This window comes from Abramis brama (assembly GCF_963993115.1).
Source record: "Abramis brama genome assembly, chromosome: 14".
NCBI lineage: Eukaryota > Metazoa > Chordata > Actinopteri > Cypriniformes > Leuciscidae > Abramis > Abramis brama.
This window is the reverse complement of record NC_139976.1, coordinates 38,267,522-38,288,560: the sequence shown is the minus strand read 5'-3', so window position 1 is coordinate 38,288,560 and position 21,039 is coordinate 38,267,522. Positions and strand designations below refer to the sequence as shown.

General features: G+C 39.1%; 1 protein-coding gene across 8 annotated transcripts in view; it reads left to right on the top strand.

The window, feature by feature from the left end:
* The window catches only part of LOC311095802 (myosin phosphatase Rho interacting protein), a 72,938-nt gene that overhangs the window by 17,170 nt on the left and 34,729 nt on the right, over nucleotides 1–21,039 (top strand). For all 8 annotated transcript variants that reach the window (XM_084134597.1, XM_084134599.1, XM_084134600.1 and 5 more), the window contains exons 4-8: nucleotides 11,588–11,739; nucleotides 11,986–12,070; nucleotides 13,784–13,958; nucleotides 15,239–15,635; nucleotides 18,167–18,296. In XM_084134597.1, the coding sequence (XP_083990723.1) occupies nucleotides 11,588–11,739; nucleotides 11,986–12,070; nucleotides 13,784–13,958; nucleotides 15,239–15,635; nucleotides 18,167–18,296 (939 nt within the window). The remainder of the gene's footprint in view (nucleotides 1–11,587; nucleotides 11,740–11,985; nucleotides 12,071–13,783; nucleotides 13,959–15,238; nucleotides 15,636–18,166; nucleotides 18,297–21,039) is intronic.

Genomic DNA, 21,039 nt, shown 5'->3' with positions numbered 1-21,039 from the left:
CCACAAACGTACCGATACTGCAGTTTCCGGCTGAAGTGAACACTAGTGTCAGTAAAACAACAACAACTTTTATTCCTTTTCAATCGAATGATGATCACAGGTAGAGATGCACTCTGGTTCTCTGCTGATTATCCAGAATGATATCGGCCGATACCGATAGTTTGATTTTTCTTAAGGAAACAAAATCTCTTCCAAATAATGCTGCAAACTTTTAAGGGAACCTCTCATTTGGTGCACTATAATATTTGAGGTTAAAATTAAGAGCTATTATATTCAACTGCTATTTATTTCCAGATATAATATTTACTCTCAAATAAAAGCTGAAATGTTTGTTTACAACTCAGTTGCACATAAGGTAGTTTTCATAAACACTTCTTCATGGCAAATGTATTCAAACATAATTAACAGTAAATAAGCTCATTTCTAGTGTTTTTATTGCTATCTAACGAACTGAACACTGGTTAAAATTCACTTTCTAGAATCAGCCGCAGGGCTCCAGACTGCATTTTGCGACCATTTTTCCTGCCGGTGCGACCAAATATTTATTTAGGTCGTGCTGGCTCGCCCACAATGTTGCCGAGCAGTGAATGCAAACAAAATGAAAGCGGAACGAAAATGCGCTACTCCTTTATGCTTCACGGACCGTTTATTAGTTCGGACAAATAACAGCGCAGCGCCCCGAACTTGCCAGTCGCGGGCCGATCTCGATGACTGTTTCTAGGAGATATAGTGAAGAAATCCATTGAATTCGCCTCAGAATTAATATCACTAGTGCAAAATGCCCGTGCAAAATCAGTTTTTGTGTGTGTTTTTAGTAATTGTTGGTTTGGTGCCCGTGAAAGAGACTGTGATCGCATTGAATAGGATATGTTTAGTTGGTGAATAGCATAGGCTACTATTACACAGTAGCGATAACATTAAGCGCACCAGAATCTATCTATAAATTACAGAAGTAAACAGCATAGCTGACTTATAGATTCAGTTTACATCCACAAATGAATATGAATTACATCCACAATGAATTACATCCACATCCGTCGATTCAGGGAGCAGTGCAAAGTGCCCGTGCAAAATCAGTTTTTGTGTGTGTTTTTAGTAATTTTTGGTTTCTTGGTAAAGAAAACTATAATATTCAGAAGCAACCAAACTATAATATTCAGAAGTAAACCGTGTAGCTGACAGAGTGTTTATGTCAGAATGTTTATTTTTAAACCACAACCTTCTTGGGGCTTCTTTGGCCGATACAACCCTCTAATGTCAGAATGTTTATTTTTAAACCACAACCTTTTAAAAATGATATATTTAACCATATCTTTAGCATTTCTCATCCAAACAACGTCAAACTTGGCACTGCACTTACTCGTGCCCGTAGCGAGACACCTGTCAAGTTTGAAATCCATCAGACTAACGGTTCGAGAGATATGCGGTTAACAGACACACACACAGACAGACAGACAGACAGACGTTTCTGTAATTTATAGATAGATTATCGCTGCGAGTTCCAGTGAGAAACATCCGATTCGGCGCAGAGTTCTCTGTTATAAACCATAGATATCAGATCAAACAGCGCTGACGTGGAAACCAGGATAAACACTTACAGAAGGCTTTCAGTCCACAAATCAGCAACATTCACCATGGATTTAGGCTAATGTAGTAGTAACTCTAACCATAACTATGGTATTGTGACAGAAAGTCAAACGCTTACAGTACAAGTACTACACATCTTTTTCCAGCACAAATAATATCATATATAAATGTTATTTTTAATGTGATGATCAACACATTTTTTGTTCATCCTTCAAAGATTGTACTAAAACTAAAAATTGTAAGATGTAGGAAAACTCTTATTTAAACACTTATTTAAAAAACAAAAAAACATGTAAACAGTAGGGATGGGAACGACACGGGATTTGGGAAATCGACTGTCGAGGCCCATGTGTCGACTTTTTGTCGGATTGTCGGCCTTTTTTTTTTTTTTTTTTTTTAAAGAGCAGCAGCAATGCGGAGGGTGGAAAATATTCTACATTGTTGTACTAGTTTATTCTAGTCTCAAAAACATGGCTCTAGTGTCAAATTTTGACCATTGAAGCGGTAATAATAAAAACGAGAGAGAGAGTAGGCTAATTTAAAATGTTTATTCAACAGCCTTACAAACACATAAGACATAGGCTACTTTTTGCCGTTCGGAATTTACAGAAATAAAACGGCCTGTCCATTAGTTAATTAGCTCTGTGCATGTAGCCTAAACAAGATAGTTTTCCGAATGAAAAAAATAACACTCTATATTATAATTATATAACATTAACATGCTTATCAAACGTGAAAATAAGCAACAATTAATATTGAAAACAGCGTGCCCATTTTTTTTTAAACCACAAAAAAGGAGGCAGCATAATACCATCAACTCAACATAACAAATCAGCAGTGAAAATAAAATATACCAATATGTATCTTTACATTTAGGCCTAATTTTTGTTTAAGAACAGAAGCATATCCACATGTTTGGGTAGAAGGCGACTGCGGAGTCTACTCACGACCAGTCCCGCGGCTGAAAACACTCTTTCTGCTGGCACAGATGTGGCGGGGATGCAGAGGTAGGCTTTCGCTAGACGGCTCAGGTTTTTGAATCTGGACTCATTGAGAGACCACCAGAGCGCAGGATCCTGACTGGATGATATTCCTTCTTCGTTTGTGTAACGTTCCATTTCAGAATGGTCAGATGTGACCGTGTCCCCCATGAAATAGTCCTCTCCGAAGAATGAAACCATTGCATCCACCGGTTTTGCCCTTTTTGCGGGCCCGGACTCGTCACCTGAGACCACACGGAGCCCGGACAACAGATCTCTAACCTTTTCGTGCACAGCTTCCTTAACCTCGTTGGTCGTGAACTTTAGGTGTTTGTGACGCGGATCCAAAAAGGATGCGTCGATGGCTGCCTTCTGTGCGGTGCCGGGATTTTCAGGTTCCATTCGAGAGGTGAGAGACTCTGACACTCTTCTCTTAAATTCTGAGACTTTTGGAGACTCCCCCTCGTCCCGCTGCAGGTGCCTGACAAGGAAGGCAATTATATTTTAATAGAATAATTCTCCCCATATAGACACAGAATCATACAATCGACTAAAAAAAAAAAAAAAAAAAACACACACACAAACTAACCTAGAAAGCAGAGCTGTAATCGGGTAAACGACTGACACCGACACTTCTTTTTCACTGCACAGTGCGGTTGTGGCCAACTTCAGGGCACGTAAAACTGGCAGTAGTTCTTCCATGGTGTGCCAGTTGGCATCGGTGAGATCCAGGGTCCTGGCATCCGACACTTTGGTCACCTCTCGGTCTGACAGAACTGCTGATATGGTCCAACGTTGCTCGAGCAGGCGTTCAAACATATCATGGATAGAGTTCCATCTTGTCTTTACGTACTGGATGAGACGGTGAGGCTCCTTAAGTTGTATCGCCTGCTTCTTCTTGAGCGCCTCAGACGCAACCGTGCTGTGATGAAAGTGCGAGACAAGACACATTGGCTATGGAGTTCAGTTTGAAGCCATCATTGATGGCTAGCTGCAACGTGTGTGCAAAGCATCGGTGTGACTCCCATTCCAGGTGGCGAGAGGTTGCCACAGTTATATTAGTAGCATTGTCGTGAACGCATGCTACAACTTTGTCAGCTATGCCCCAGTCCTTAGCTGCTGCTCTCAGAACATTAGCAAGATTTTCGGCGGTATGCCTCTCTGGCATGGCACGTGTCTGCAGGATAGCAGTTTTCATTTTCCATTTCTCAAAATAGTGAGCCGTAACAGTCACGTAAGACTCAGTAGTAAGAGCCGTCCATGCGTCTGTGGTGATGGCCAGGTGTTCTGCTGCACAGAGCAATTTACGGAGAGACGCAGCCTTATCCACGTACATTTTTTCCAAACGCAGAGTCGTCGTTTTGCGACATGGCACTAGATAATCAGGCTCAAAAAAAGCCATTAATTCGCGAAAACCTGCCCCCTCGACAAAGCTGACAGGCAGAACATCTTTAGCTACCATGCTAGTCATTAAACCAGTGATCTTCTCTGCGCGGCGACTGTCCAGCTTTCGCACTCTGAAGGCTTCCATACTGCTCTGTGTCGCTGACGGCATCGGGTGTTTTCTGTCGAGGTGAGCCTGCATCCCTGACGTGGATGTGTGGAACGCATAATCTTTGCCGCACAATTTGCACCTCACTATCTTATCATTAATTTTGCTAAAACTCCCCCACACCTTGCTCCTTGCCGCTGCCGCCATGTTGACTCTGTCGCCTGTCACACACACACACACACAGGGTCAAGTGGGGTAAACGGTCTAGTGGCTATCCTATTTAGAAAAAATGGATTGTTTTATTTAAAATGTTTTATTTCATTATGGGAAAAGTGGCACTTTATGATGTGTATTTGAATAGGAAATGTAATAAATTAAAAGCAAAAAAAAAAAAATGCAATTTGGAAATCCCACAAGCCCCGCCCCCTCGACATGTCGACACTCTATTTTTTTTGGTCGAGTGGAGCATGTGTCGAATGTCGGTCGTTTTGTCGATAAAAAGTCCCATCCCTAGTAAACAGTAGGATGCTTATTGACTATTTTCACTCCCTAATATAATTTTTTTTCACTCGTTTTGCTTTTTAATTAATATTAAGACATTATGAATGATAATTAAAGTTAATTTCATCTACACCTTAAATTAAGCTTAGTGCTTTATTGCCAGCCCCAGTGCTACCAGATATTTTCTGTAGAACTCGGTGTCTCCGGTGCCGCTGCCCTCAGATGTTAGTCTGGAGCCCTGTGAACTTAAAACTGCACACTGTAATATATGTACGTTAAGGCGAGACACGGCAGGCAAAAACATTGGGTTTTTTTTACTGGTCAATTTTGAGATTTTTGGATATTTGTCTTCAATAACATGTCTTCTTTCATACTGTGGTGAAAAAAAGTCCGAAATACACATTTAGGTCTTTATTTTATTACACTTTGTCTGTTTGCGTCTGTAGATTTCGCGTAAATTCAACAAAAGTTGTCGTTGTAAATCCTCCCGCCGATCCGCGATCACTGTCTGCTCTCTGTCATCACAGGCACGACTGGAAAGCTCTCTCTCCTGTACAATGCTGTCGGATCCAAATATGGTCATTTCCTTTTTATCAGCAACCAATCGTGAAAGTAAAAGGGCTGAATGCGCAATCTCATTGGCTGATGATAAATCTTTAAAGCCCGTTTTCTCAAAATGACCTTTCTCTCATTCTCCAAGTACGAAATCTCCACTTCAGTAGCACCGATATATACACCAATCTTTCCAGTCTTGTACCTAGTTATATTATGAAGACATTTACAGAGGGATTTGTAAATATATTATTCCTAGCCTGATTTATATAACATTTTATTACAAAAAACATGGCGAAAATCATTTTTTTAAGGCTATTGACAGTATATTCTGATTTATAGGATAACAAAAGTAGATATCCATAAATCCCTCTGTAATTTTTTCCCCATCTAATATGTGAACACAATGACAAAATAATTTTTAATCTGGCTTTATCCAATACTCAGATTTCGTTTTTTAAAATATATACAAATTAGCGCATATTTAATTAGATATTGCCTAATTTGCATATTTAAACATTAAATTACAGAAAACTTGTAATACATTTTTTTCTCAACTTAATGTAGGTAATCAACTGGGAAAGTTTAATGGTGATATCTGCTAGTTAAATTTTTTACCCTATTCACCTGTAGTGTCTCGCCTTAAGTCGGCACACAGTCGAGTGTTTTGCTTGTACTGTTCTGGAACTGTGTTGTAAATAAAGGTTAACCACTGTTTTCTAATTGTCCTCTTTTAGCTTTCGCAACGGAAAACACGGTGTCTCCACGACATGGCGGCAACAATAATACAGCGATAATAAAGTTACGCCGCCTTTATCTGCGTATACATCTGAAGCTCTGCCGTAGAGATGAGGCGCGTTTGAACGAAGCGTTTTAGGAAAGTGTGGATGAGCCTTAACTTTTATAAAGAATCTCTCTTTAGGTTTGACACTTTGAGCTTTGTAACTCTGCAGATCTCATACATAACACACTAAAGAAAAAGGAAAACAAGAAATCGCATCTCATGACCCCTTTAACAGTCGTGCGGATCATGCCAAAAACTTTATATAATTTTGTAGAAATGTTTTCCAGTGAGCCTGACCTGATTCTTTTACGGCTAGTGTTTAACGTGTGCTATATTTAGTGTGAACACAAGCTGATCTTAAGAAAACGCTTCTCACTCCATATAAACGGCAGACGCTGATGTCATCATATCCCAGTATGGTTGCAGTTGTTTCTAATCCCATAGCTCGTCCGTTACATGACGAGAGTCTGCCGGTAAGCAGCCGTTCATCTAGCTTCACTGCTGACTCTTATAAACATGATAGAGAAGTATTTTAATTGTCCGACTGAGATGCTCTGAACGTGGAGTCTGTGCTCATGATCCCAATATGCCCTTATTAGGAGAAACCACTGAGGATTGCTGGAGCCGGCACTAAACTCTGAGAGCGTTATCCTCTTAAACCACATGGAAATGTTAAATATGCTTTGAGATTCATGTTCCTCTTCACCTATTTCCACAACTGGACATCGGGTTTAGAAAGCCGAGAGAAAATCAGCTGTGTTTGTTGTGTTTTCGTTATGTTGGAACGAACATTGTTTTTCCTGCTCTTCTTATATGTGACCCTGGATCACGTCACCAGTCTCGAGTCGCACGGGTTTATCTGTGGGAATATCCAACAATACATTGTATGGGTCAAAATTATAGATTTTTCTTTAATGCCAAAAATCATTAGGATATTAAGTAAAGATCATGTTCCATCAAGATATTTTGTAAATTTCCTACCGTAAATATATAAAACATTTATATTTGTGAGTGAATGCAGCTCAATCGAGAACATAAATGAACAACTTTAAAGACGATTTTCTCAATGTTTAGATTTTTTTGCACCCTCAGATTCCAGATTTACAAGTATTGTCCTTTCCTAACAAACCAGACTTCAATGGAAAGCTTATTTATTCAGCTTCCAGATGATATATAAATCTAAAATTCAAAAAATGTATCTTTATGACTGGATTTGTGGTCCAGGGTCTCATATTGGAATCAATTGACAGACAGTATTGTGTGGAAAAAGGTTTGGCTTATACCTCAATATTTAATTACAAACAAAGTTAAGGAGGTTATCATTCAGAATTATACACAGAATTTACCTAGTTAAACATTACGTTGTGAAATTTAAAAGTTGCATTGATTTTAATTGCACTTTTTGCGACAGTTGCCCTGAAAATGTGGTTCATTTATTCTGGCACTGATGTTTACATCTCAATTTCAGAAGATTACCCATGTGACTGGCTTTGTGGTCCAGGGTCTCATATCTCCTGAACACCGTTCGCTTTAGACGCAGGGATTGCCAGGTGTTTTACAGCCCTCAGGTGTTCCTGAGATGGGAGATTTACATAGGTGTGTTTTTACAGAGGGCACGGCACGTCTGGGCACATGCTTACTGTAAAATAGGAAGCGCTACCTGAAAAGGCAAGAGCGTTGCTATTTATTTAACCACTTACAACACGTGTTGTCAGTCTTAACAACTTGTCTGGCTGTTTTTGTGTTTTGATCCGCCCTTATCAACAAACTGGAAACTGTTGAGCTTTGCATCATGGGCTGTTATGTTGCCGTTCCTTTCATAATAGAAGTTAATGGGTTAAGCTCCAAAATGACTAGATGCCGACCATAAAAGAAGTCCATGTGACTCAAGCTTCCGAATGTTACGCAATAGATTTGTGTGAGGAACGGACAGAAATGTAAAGTAATAGTTCTATCCAGATTGAAAGCTGGCATTATATACTATAACAAATAATGGAAACGGCTATGGAAGCTTGTTTCCGCCACAGAATAAAACATTTTAAAAGATAATTGCGACTTTTTATCTCACATTTGCGACTTTACATCTCGCAATTCTGACTTTATTTCACAGAAATGCGTGTTATAAAGTCAGAATTGTGGGATATTAACTCGCAATTGCAAGAATTAAACTTTTAGAAATAAACAATTCTTTTTTTCTTCTCAGAATTACATTTATATCTCACAATTCTGACTTTATAACTCATAATTCTGACTTTATATCTCGCAATTCTGACTTTATAACTCGCAATTCTGACTTTATAACTTGCAATTGCGTGTTATAAAGTCAGAATTGCGAGATATAAACGCAATTCTGAGGAAAAAAAGTCATAATTGCATGATATAAAGTCGCAATAGTTTCTGGTATAATGACCCAATTTATACTGTGAAAAATTATTATAAATGGTTATTATTTTTATATTATTTTTCAATTTTATTTTTTACTTTAATAATTTTTTAAGATTATTTTGTTTGATTACACGTATTAAAAGGCATAAGCGAATGCATTAACTACAGCGGTATAATGACCCAATTTATACTGTCAAAAATGATTATAATTGGTTATTTTTTTGAAAAAGTTTTATTTTTATATTATTTTTCAATGTTAAATCATTTTTTAAGATTATTTGATTTGATTACCCGTATTAAAAGGCATGATGAGCGGATGCATTAACTGTAGCTCGGTTCACAGGACCTGTGACTATATTTGAATGTGTGTGCCTGCTCTCTTCCGTGTGTTTGAGGACCTCGACGGGCCCCTTCATCACAGGCCCTGGGACCACATTCCCCCCCGATGACAGTCCTGCTTCGGGCTGTTTGCTCTTCCTGTTTTTCTTTTTTCCCTCCATGCATTGCCTCATATGTTCCTCTCTTATCTAAAGACAACTTAAAGACTCCCACCCTCAAGTGAGTCCAAAGACCTAAACAAACTGCTGTCGAACTTTGGCACGCACAGCTCAAATGATTGTTTTGCAGGACTTTATGCAACAGTTTTGGGTTAGTTCTTGAATGCCCTTCTGGATAAAATAATATAAAAAATTAGTAATCTGATACATCTAGGTTTTTTATCATGATTTGTGGCGGGAAAGAGGGATTAAAATGTCAAGTGAGTCTGAACACCTAAACGAACTGCTGTCGAACTTCGGCACAGAGCTCAAATTATTTAATTTAATTGAATTTATTTATTTATATAGCACATTTAAAGCAACAGCTGTTGCCCAAAGTGCTTCACAATCACTAAAAAACACAAAAATAAGAGTACAGAGAGAGAAATAGAAAAGATAAAAATTAAACGCACAAAACATAGACAAGCTAATGATCAAATTATTGTTTTGCAGGACTTAATGCGACAGTTTTGGGTTAGTTCTTGAATGCCCTTTGGATAAAATAATATAAAAAAATGGTAATCTGATACATCTAGGTTTTTCATCATGATTTGTGGCGGAACGAAGGGATAAAAATGTCAGGTTTTGTGTTTTTCGTGCCGAAGTGACGTGAAGTTCTTTGTTGTTGTGTCTTGCGTTCTTATTACCCAGAGTTTTCTTTTCTTCCCTGGTAGTGGAACAGAAACACTGCTGCAGTTTATAACCGTGACACACTGTAATTTCCATATTTGGCATTCCCTGGAGTTTACTGGCAGCTTTTAATAAAACTAGATCACTTAAAATGGCCATAAAAGGAGTCAGGAAAAGACGGCACCTGTTTTACATCTCGAGTCTGCAGAACGTCTGATGAAGGCGAAGGTTTCGAGACGGTCGAGTGTGAATCTCTACATCTCAGACAAATAATAGTTCACCCTCACGTCCGTCCAAACCTGTTTGACCTGCTCCAGAATGGCAAGAAAGGATGACATGACGCATGCATAATATAGTAAATCATTTTTATACACACCGTTTTATGACCTCATATGAACTCAGAGACTATTTAAAATAAACAGATAAAGTCAAAAAAGGTGAATTTAAGATCAAGACCTAATATTTACACTAGCATTCAAGAGTTTGGGATTTTTACAGAAGTCTCTCATGCTCACAAAGGCTGCGTTTATGATTAAAAATACAGTAAAATAGTGAAATATTATTATGTAAATATCTGTTTTCTATGTGAATATATAGTGTCACATGATCCTTCAGAAATCATTCTAATATGATGCTCAGGAAACATTTATGATTATTATTAATGTTCATATATTTGTGGAAACTGTTACATTTTATTTTTCAGCATTTTTTTTTGATGAACAAAGTTATTTATTTGAAGCAGAATCTGCCTTTACTGTCACTTTCAATCAATTTAAGCGTCCTTGATGAGTAGAGCTGCAGTTCAGCTGTATTGTGGGACATGACCAGCTTCTGAAGCTGTAAATAAAGGCATGTTTCCAGTGACGTGTTTGGAACGGGTTAGACCGTGGCATCAGCAGGACAGTGATTAAGAGATTAAGACTGATATTTGTAGATATGAAGAATATATTACAGGACTCTGGTGTGACACTAGGGCTGTGCCGGTAAACTTGACAACCGCATCAAATATGTGAATATTATGATATGAGTGAAGCACAAAGCTTTGCTTACAAAAGAAATAATAGGTTGGCAGCAATTAAATGTTACATTGGAGCCATGGAAACAATTTGCTTCGTGGCCAATGAGAGAGGTACTCAAGCTTTGTCGGCTTTGTATTATGGATGGGCATTTTTAAAAAATATTGCATTCGAATATTCGGGCTCATAAAAATCTAATATTCGTTTATTTAAATGATGTTAAACGAAAAAGACGTTATTTTTTAAGTTTAGGTTTTTTAAAGTCACCATTTCTTAACAAGCTTACAATTAGGCACGCCCGTTGAACGAGGGCCCGAACGCACGCCCGTTGAGCGAGGGCCCGAACACACGCCCGTTGAACGAGGCCCGATCACACGCCTGTTGAACGAGGGCCCGAACACACAAACACACGCCCGTTGAACGAGGGCCCGAACACACAAACACACGCCCGTTGAACGAGAACCCGAACACACAAACACACGCCCGTTGAACGAGGGCCCGAACACACAAACACACGCCCGTTGAATGAGGGCCCGAACACACAAACACACGCCCGTTGAACGATGTTCATAAAGATGCACAAGGATTAAATGGCAAACGAAAGCGTAACGAAACAGTTGATCAGCTCTGAAGCCCTTTACTGTACATTATGAAACGGATAGTTCTGGTCCTTGATTCTGATTGGTTGAGCCGCGCGTTGTAAATGACTCCACACACAGACACACACACACACACCTGTGACCGCATTAGTGTTACTCCGCAACTGCCGTTTGTGATGCTTTGTTGCTGCATGTGTTCCTCTTTGGAACTACATTGCTTGGCGGAGGAATAAATGTGTTGTAACGCTATATTTTTTGTTGCTGGTGTTTATTTTATGAACAAAATAAATATTTAAATAAATATTTTTATGGAGTAACCATTTTATAAAAGCAATAAGCCCCTTGAAGCCGTGTTTTACAGTGAAGTTAGAACAGCTGAGGGGGTTTTAGGTCTCCGCGTTGAGTCTAACAGCTGTTCTAAACTCACTGTAAATCACGGCTTCAAGGGGCTTATTGCTTTAGTTTAGGAGTAAAAGCAGGAATAAAAGGATTGTCCAAGTTAATTCGTCCCGTTGTCGCACACAGCCGAGCACGCTCCCGCAGGGCACGGTGAACATGAACCTGTGCAGTGACGTGATGGACGCCGAGCCCCGGACGGGCCAGAAGAACGCGCTGGTCATCATCACGCCCGAGCAGGAGTTCTACATCAGAGGAGACAACCGGGAGATCATCAACGGGTGCGAATCAAAGTGACATGAAACTGTAAAATGCTGATGAACTTCAGTGACTCTCAGAGAAGCTCTGGAAATGCATTCATGTTCTCATATAGTGAGACTGTAGAGGCTGAGTGAGTCTGTCTGTGTGTGTGAGTGTGAGAGTGTGAACACAAAAAATTTAATTTTATCCATTAAAAGCACCGAGTTCGGGACCCGACCCTACCGATGGGACGCGAGATCAGCGTAACCTCTAATGTCTTCCACCAGATGGACCGAACAGCTCGTGGTTTATCCCAGAACCAACAAGCAGAATCAGAAGAAGAAGCGCAAAGTGGAGCCGGCGACCTCACAGGTACGGTACGACTGTGGTGGCAGCCGTTAGGTTTGCATATGAGATCTTTGTTTTATTTTTGTTCTAAATGTTTTCCGTTTACATTTTTCTGGATTCAGATTTTTTTTTTTAAGAAACGAAAAGGATGTATAATCAATATAATTTATAAAAATTAAATAATTAAATAATTTGTTAAATTTTCAACAATAATTTAACACTTTTAAAAAAATCTGAAATTCTGTTTTCGGTTTTCATTTTTTTCATTTTTGGACTCCGTTTAATGGTTTAAATAAGTATGTCTAATAAATAGAATTCTTAAAACTTTTACAATTTAATAGTTTACCAAAAATGGAACAAAAAAAGTTCCCTATAAATAATATATATATATAAATATATATATATATATATATATATATATATATATATATATATATATATATATATATATATATTTATATTTATATTTATATTTATTTATTTATTTTCGCCGAGTGAAACGCTTCTGGAACAAGAACAAATGTGGGCGGGGCTTGATTGTGTCTGTGGGGAATTGATTGGCTGGTTGTGGTTTGCTATTGGCTGATCTCATGTGAGTGACAGGTTGCCCCGCCCTCATCATCAGAGATGCTGTTATTCTGATTCAAGATTACCAGGAACATGAATTTAAAACAATAAATATGTGCACTGATTAATCATACTGCAATATACCATTAAAAAATAAGAATAGTCTATTTTGATTTCATAGCGTCTTTAAAGGAACACGCCAACTTTTTGGGACTTTAGCTTATTCCCCGTATCCCCCAGAGTTAGATGAGTCCATACACACACTTCTCATCTCCATGCGTGCCCTACCTCTGTCTGACGCACCCACCGCTAGCCTAGCTTAGCACAAAGACTGGAGGTAAATGGCTCCAGCTAGCATACTGCTCCCAATAAGTGACAAAATTACGCCAACATTTTCCTATTTACATGTTGTGATTTGTATAGTCTCAGTGTGTACAAATAACAAGGTCACATGAGACACAGCCATCTTCTAACCGTACACATACTGGGAACTACATTCTCAGAAGGCGAAGCACTGCTACTTCTGCGGAGTGATTTACTCCAACTCTGAGAACTCTGCTCCTCACCACGGGCTTCTCAGGCGCTGCGAGCAAATCACTCCGCAGAAGTAGCAGTGCTTCGCCTTCTGAACGAAGTGAAACGATGTGTGCTTTACAGTCAAACCAAAAATTTTTCAGACATCTTCAACATTTCTCTCATTATCACAGTTTATTCGCTATAGTTTAGAAAAATGGTAATAAAATATGAGCAGAACTCAGCTGATATTTGACTGGTTTTGTCCGTCCTTCTGTTAGACTGTCTCACACATGAATTATGTTGAATATCTGTCAGCTGTTAAATTTAACTACACAATTAGATAATACCAGTTTAGCTCAACCAATCACCAAGCAATGCTTCATTTTGTTCAGTCTGTGTGTAAAAAGAGCATTAGCAATTAAAGAAAACACACTTCAGCAAAACATGATCAGGTCAAAGTGTCTGAATCATTTTTGGTCCCAGATTTTTATAATTTTACTGGTAGTCACTGTATGAAGAGTTTTTGGGTATAATATGTCACAGTTTATTTTGCTCTCCTCACTTACATAAATGAGCTATAGTGTTCTTCACACAGAAGTAAAAAAATATCAAAAATGATATCTGGTGTCTGAATAATAGTTGGTGTGATTGCAGGAGCCAGGCCCAGCGAAGGTGGCGGTGACCGGCTCAGGGATCCCAGAAGCGGAGAAGACGCCCGACTCCAGTTCCATCATCTGGCAGGAGGAGCTGCAAAGCAGAGAAGCGGACGGTTCCCAGACATGGAGCGCCGGTGAAATGCCAACTCTCGGCTCACCACTGCCCTCTACAGGTGCGGGGGAATCCACACACACATTTACCTGGCCAAATACCCACACTAGCACCATGAAGTCACTGGCTACGTTTACATGCAACCAAATAATCGATCCGAATGAAATTTCGATGGGATCGAAAGGGTCGGTTTATTTATTTTCTAATCCGATCGAGAGAACATGTAAACACTTGATCGGATTGAAAACCGAAACTGAAAGGACTGCGCATGTGCAATGACGTAGAAATAGCATAATGACGTAGAAATATCGTAATGACGTAGAAATAGCGTAGTGACGTAGAAATAACGTAGTGACGTAGAAATAGAATAATGACGTAGAAATAGAATAATGACGTAGAAATATCGTAATGACGTAGAAATAGATAGCGTAATGACGTAGAAATAGCGCGCGTAATGACGTAGAAATAGCGCGCGTAATGACGTAGAAATGGCGTAATGACGTAGAAATAGCATAATGACGTAAAAATATCGTAATGACGTAGAAATAGCGTAGTGACGTAGAAATAACGTAGTGACGTAGAAATAGAATAATGACGTAGAAATATCGTAATGATGTAGAAATAGCGTGCGTAATGACAGAAATAGCATGCGTAATGACGTAGAAATGGCGTAATGACGTAGAAATGGCGTAATGACGTAGAAATGGCGTAATGACGTAGAAATGGCGTAATGACGTAGAAATAGCGCGCGTAATGACGTAGAAATGGCGTAATGACGTAGAAATGGCGTAATGACGTAGAAATGGCGTAATGATGTAGAAATAGCGTAATGATGTAGAAATAGCGTGCGTAATGACGTAAAAATGACGTAGAAATGCCGTAATGACGTAGAAATAACGTAGAAATAGCGTGACGTAGAAATGGCGTAATTACGTAGAAATAGAGTAATTATGTAGAAATAGAGTAATTACGTAGAAATAGTGACGTAGAAATAGAGTAATGATGTATGATGCACGGAATGAGTGAACGTTTTGTATAGACCTTATGTAGCCCCGGCCCTTTTCAGTGCTTGGCTCGTTGTCGTCTGTCTTCCGGCCTGTATTTTCACAGTGATCTTGCTTTAAACATCGGCTTTAAACATTACAATCCGCATGAGAACTTTCGTTTACTTTACAATAAGTAAATCCACTTCACCAGCGAATCACTCCTGGACAGCGATGCCATAGAGAAATACAGAGCGACCGCAAAAACGGAAGTTCAAAGACAATATTCTAAAGATCTCTGTCACATAAGGTCTATAGGTCATGAACTCCATGATTTCCCCATTGCCCTCTGCTATAGGTGAGGGGTCGATGTTGAGCCGGTGCTCGGATCAGAGCTCAGTGAACGGTGACGAAGTGGATCGGATCGGGCTCCATCCGCTGTCTCCCACAGGCAGCTCCTCGAGCCGGCTCAGCGCAGAGATGGGGGGTGTCCCACGATGCCTTTCACCTGCTCCCAGTGACCCCTTCCCATCATGCAGCAGCCTGCTCTCCAACGGCTCACACATCAGCGGGTCCATGAGCTCGCTGGACTCGGACGCCAGCACCGAGAGCCACCCGAACGAAGCCCTCGCACGCTCACACCGAGCTCTGCCCTCCCGCAAGCCCGAGAAACGCAGTCGACTCCGCAGTCCGGAGAGACAGGAGTGTGTGTTCAGCTCGGAGAGACAGGAGTGTGTGTTCAGCTCGGAGAGAAGGTGAGCGCAGGCCGTTCTCCACATCAATGCATCTGTAAAAAGACGGGAATGCAAACAAGCTTCCTTCCTTTCATGCATGCTCACACAGTGCAATATTTAAGGTTTTAGGTTAACCTTCATCCTTCCCTTGGGCCATTTTGACCCGGAATTTTTTTGGTGTTGATTTTTTTTTTTTTTTTTAAATTGAGTGTTTATCAGAGGGGTCCAAGACCCCGGGACTTTTGTCACACTTGAACCACGAATACACACACACACACACTAAATGGAATGGATTCGAAGAGTTCTATGGTTGAAATGTAAAAAAGTAACAAATCCTTCCCTCGCGGGTCAATCTGACCCCCTTAGGAATGAATGGAATGCGAGGAATGCTTCAGTACACATAGAAAAACCTAAAACCTAAAAATGCTCAATTCAAACTAACAATGCTAAAACTTTGCTTTTTTTTTTTTTTTTTCAAATGTCTACATGTGTATCTGAATGCACACTTGAGAACTGACTTTAGGACCCAGCGGAACAGCTCATTTGCTCCATATAGAGCTATAAGCCCGTCTAGAGTCATGAAATATCATGTTATATATTTTTTTTTTTCCACAAGAGGTAAAGATATTAAAAGATAATTTGGGCTGAATTAAAAGGTTTAGGCATGAAATTGTGAGTTGTTGAATTTAAGTTGAAAGAATGTGAGGAAGGTGCATAAATGACTATTTATTGATTATTTATTGATTAAGTCTAGTAATTTAAAGGTAAAAAAATATATATAATAAAAAAAAAAAATCTCCCAAAAATATTGCATTAAAAAAAACAACTACTACTAAGTATAATTTTAGGGCTTCGGGAGGGAAGGGGCTGGAGAGCTGCGGGATAAAACCACATGTGCTTTATTTGGCCAAAAAGTGTTTAGCAACATGATTTTGAGATGGAATGATGGAGAGCATTATATCATTAATGTTGACGCTAAACACCTTCAGGAAACATTATTGCTGCTTTGGGGTTTTTTTATACTGTCCTGAGGAGCAACGTAAAATACTGAACAATTATTACTGTTTTTAATGTATTTTTAAACAAATAAATGCAGCACAAGAGACTTCTTTAAAAAAAAACATTAAATCAACCACAAAATCATTATTATTATATTATTTTATTGTAAATTACTCAAATATAAAATATATATAATTTATGTATTTTATTTTATTTTAATATTTTAGTGTTTTTTGCTTTTGAACACACTCCTTTAAAAATAAATATACATATTAAATGCCAAATTAAATTTACCATTTGAAAAATGACCGGCAACAGGACTATGAAATAAACAGTGCTTGAAGGTATCAAGTATTTAAGTAAACAAAAGTAAAAAATATACAATTTCCAAAGCAAGATGACAAGACATTGAAAGAAGGAAGAGCTCTGAGTATTTTACATGTTAAATGACACATTTACAACTAAATAAACAGGGAAAATACTTTTTTGCTGTTTTTTTTTCTCCCATCAACCCTTTGAGGTCTCAAACAGCATCTCTGACGCACTTCTCATTACGACGGCTCACTTTCCCCCGACGAGCTGAGGAATTCATACAGACAGAACCAAACGCTCTCTACTCTGGTTTAATTTGGGTTTATGGGAATTGTGCCACGTTTTACCCAGTAGCCAATGAGACTGTGAGCAGTCATGTGACAGAAATACCTCACTGACTGGCTTTCTTGTCTCCTTTTAAGGAGGGCTGACAATGTGGTGCAGATCCCAAATAAGGGCAAAATTTGAAAAAAGTCTTTAATATTTTCTGACATTTTGTGAACTGAATTCATGTCTGTAGTTTGGGAAATGTTTGCATATGTGGGGTCATCAAAACCAGGAGACGCATTTAAACCCCTTCCCAGGGAATATATCATTTTATATACTGTACATCATTATATACACTGCAATTAACTTTTTTTAAATAAGGAAATTAATACTTTTATTTAGCAATGACGCATTAAATTGATCAAAAGTGACAGTAAAGACATTTATAATGTTAAAAAAGATTATATTTCAGATAAATGCTGATCTTTTTTAACTTTCTATTCATCAAAGAATCCTGAAAAATAAAATGCATCTCTGTTTCCACAAAAATATGAACTGTTTTCAACACTGATAATAATGATAAATGTTTCTTGAGCATCAAATCCTCATATTAGAGTGATTTCTGAAGGATCATGTGACACTGAAGACTGAAGAGTAATGATGCTGAAAATTCAGCTTTGATCACAGGAATAAATTACACTTCACATAGAAAACAGTGATTTTAAATTGTCATAATATTTCACAATATTACTGTTTTTTTTTCTTTCTTTTTTTTCTTTTTTTCAGTATTTATACTAATACCTCGCCAAAGGCCATCATGCGTGTGGCCGCATTAAGATACACGCATATACCCTGGAATACCCATATGAGCATTCAGACAACATGTGACATCAAGAAGTGAATTTAAATGCAGATCTAAGCTTGAAGCTTCTGGTCTCTGAGGTTGTGTGTTAAACCTGCTGGTGTTTCTGCAGTGTGAGCGGGCGGTCGAATGTGATCGAGAAGCTGGAGGCGCTGGAGCTGGAGAACGCCGAGCGCATGGACGAGGAGTCGAGCGCTGGAGGCCGACAGGGACGCAGTGAGACCAGACGCTTCACACGCGAGGTAATGCTCACCGACACTGCTCATATTCACAGAGACCGTGGTGGGCTGATCATGCACTCACACGAGCTCTTCACGGGTCATGACACCCCGGTCTCAGCTAGGGACGATTCTGAATCGATTCACAAACGTCAAAAAACGATTTTCTAACAACATTATATTGACGGAACGCAAAAGGCGTAACTGAAGTGCAGAAGCGCAGCGCTCGGCCCGTCTGTGGACATAACAGAGACGCATAACACCGAACACAAACACTCCTGAGTGTGATCTCACAGCGGCTGTCATAGGAAATCAACACATGCTGTCATGAATAATTAAGCGAGGCGTCTTCTCATAGGATACGGACACGCAGTCTCATGAATAATTATGAGGCGCTGATGATTCATCGATGTTCTGTAGGTGTAAGAAACGCATCAGATCCTGTGACGTTTACTCAATGAAACACTTAGAAGATGAAAAAAGAACAGGAAGAGCTCAAAATTAATTTCAAATTTCATTGAATATGAAAGTGGCGCACACTTGGAAACACTAAAAACTCAGGGTTTAAAGTTTAACTAGAAAAATGCATTTCCGGGGGAACTGCAAAGTGTGCTTGCTCGGGTGCGGTTCACTAACGTGAGCAGGTAGTGGATAAGGGTGCGTTGAAGTTTGCTTGATCTGAGAATTTCAACAATAGTACTTTTTTCAAGATTGTGCAAAAAGGTGAAAAGTTATGTGCATTAAGAGACATGTCTGCAATGTAGACTAGTGCCAATGGCATTGTTTATGTGGCTTGGTTGTTGGTTTTGAAATAATTGGTTATGAATATACAGCAGAGAGTGGGAGTGTTTTGGGTGATGAAATAGTATTGAAAAGAAGTTGACAGTCTTAATTTACTGTATCCAATAAGCCAATACAAAACTCACCCAGCTGTTCTGTGGTTGAGTGTTTCCTTTGATTAGGAACAAATTTACTATCTCAAATTAAGGTCTACCGTAATTAGCGATGCTTTAATTGCTGCTGTCAAGATGGTTGTCATAACCTACAAAGAAACGCTGATTTTTATAACCTACCGTCAGTCCTCATATTGTAATTAAATGAAAAACGCTATCAGTTTCACTATTAGCTTACTCTAGCGATGCAATCGCAACAACATGGATAACGCTGTTTGGCCTTGCCTAACTTTATATGAGATATGCGCCATATGCTAGAGTTACACATCCCGCTGCCATTTCAGGGCTTGAGTTTCGGTGCGGGAATGTGGGGATTGCGCATCATTTAAACCATTCCCAACATGGTTAGCTTTTATAGTGCGAGAAATTCCCACACAAATATATTCGCTTCATCTCAGAGCAAATGATTAAAAAATAAATTCACAGATGCGAGAAAATAGATGTCAAACTGTCTTTTATTTTCTAATTTAATTCCTCAATCAGTGCAGGACCGGCATTCTCTGTCTTCCGCTGAGCCCTGGCCGTAGACAGATCATGATCATGTTTCACGCTGGCAATGCAGTGGTCTGCGTTGCGCTGATCTTATTCACACTATCGAGTGTAGGTGCAGCATTCTAACATTGAGTCATAATGAGCTGTTTGTGAAGAAATTATCCGCTTCCAAATGATGTCATTTTAATCACGAAATTGAAACATTAAAAAACAATTTGCTCTTTATGGTGTGCGAGTGATCCCAACTGATCAGCTCGCAGCGTAAACATTGAATGCTCGGCCGAACAGCTGATCATAGCTGTACAGGGCGCCTCCTTATTTTTCATCTCCATAAATATATCTGGTAGTAAAGCTAATGCAAGGGCTAGAAATCAATTAATCTTTTGCTGATACTTCCTTGTCATCATGGAGAGCGCAGTTCATGGTTGCATAGCAACGACAGATGCCACGGGACAGCAAGCGCTTGTGGAAAGGAGACAGCGGCGCGTCCGCGCTTTCCACTTGTTTTTACACATCTAAGGTGCGTTCCATTCGACAGGGTCCATATGCAGTGTTCACTGCTCCCCTACTCCCTGAGCACGCTATATCAGTTGAGGTGGACTTCACTGACAATAACCGCTCATTTGAAACGCCCTGCAAACGTCATCAAAGAAAGTCAACGACGGGGTCGTGCAGATTATGATATAACATAAATATATATAGGATTACATTCATATTTTAATTTTTATTATTATATTATATATTTACACTATTTTACAACTACCTAAAATAAAATCACTTTACTTCACAAACTAGCTAAGCTGGCTGCATTCACTGAGGTAAATTATAATCATCAAAAGTAGTATATGTAATATTCACAACAATAACCGTTAAAATACTCTCATTTGTATAACAATGGCGAAATGTATGAATACTTACACACATACGTAAACTCCTCCATCGTTAGTTATGACCGTTCTGACTGGTGATGACGTGGTGCGCGAAATGACAGTTGAGTGATCATCGCTCTCCACTTCCTGTGAAGTGATGTATCGATGTTCCCTTATTCCCTATGCCGTGCGCAGTGCCCTTCGAACTGAACATGTTCGCTCCCTTCGGATTGGAATCTCACTTAAGATGGCGGAAAACCCTGTGAAGTCCACTTCGTGTTTGAGCATGTGACTGTGCATTTCTCCTTGTTTTCAATTGTTATGCGCAGCATATTTCCCGTGCGCACAAACACAGCCACAGACAATGAATTGTTTGTTCGGTTAGCGAAGAAGAGCATGATGTATTTTGTATAAAGTTTTTTTGTTTTTTGTTATTAACTGTTTTGAGAACTG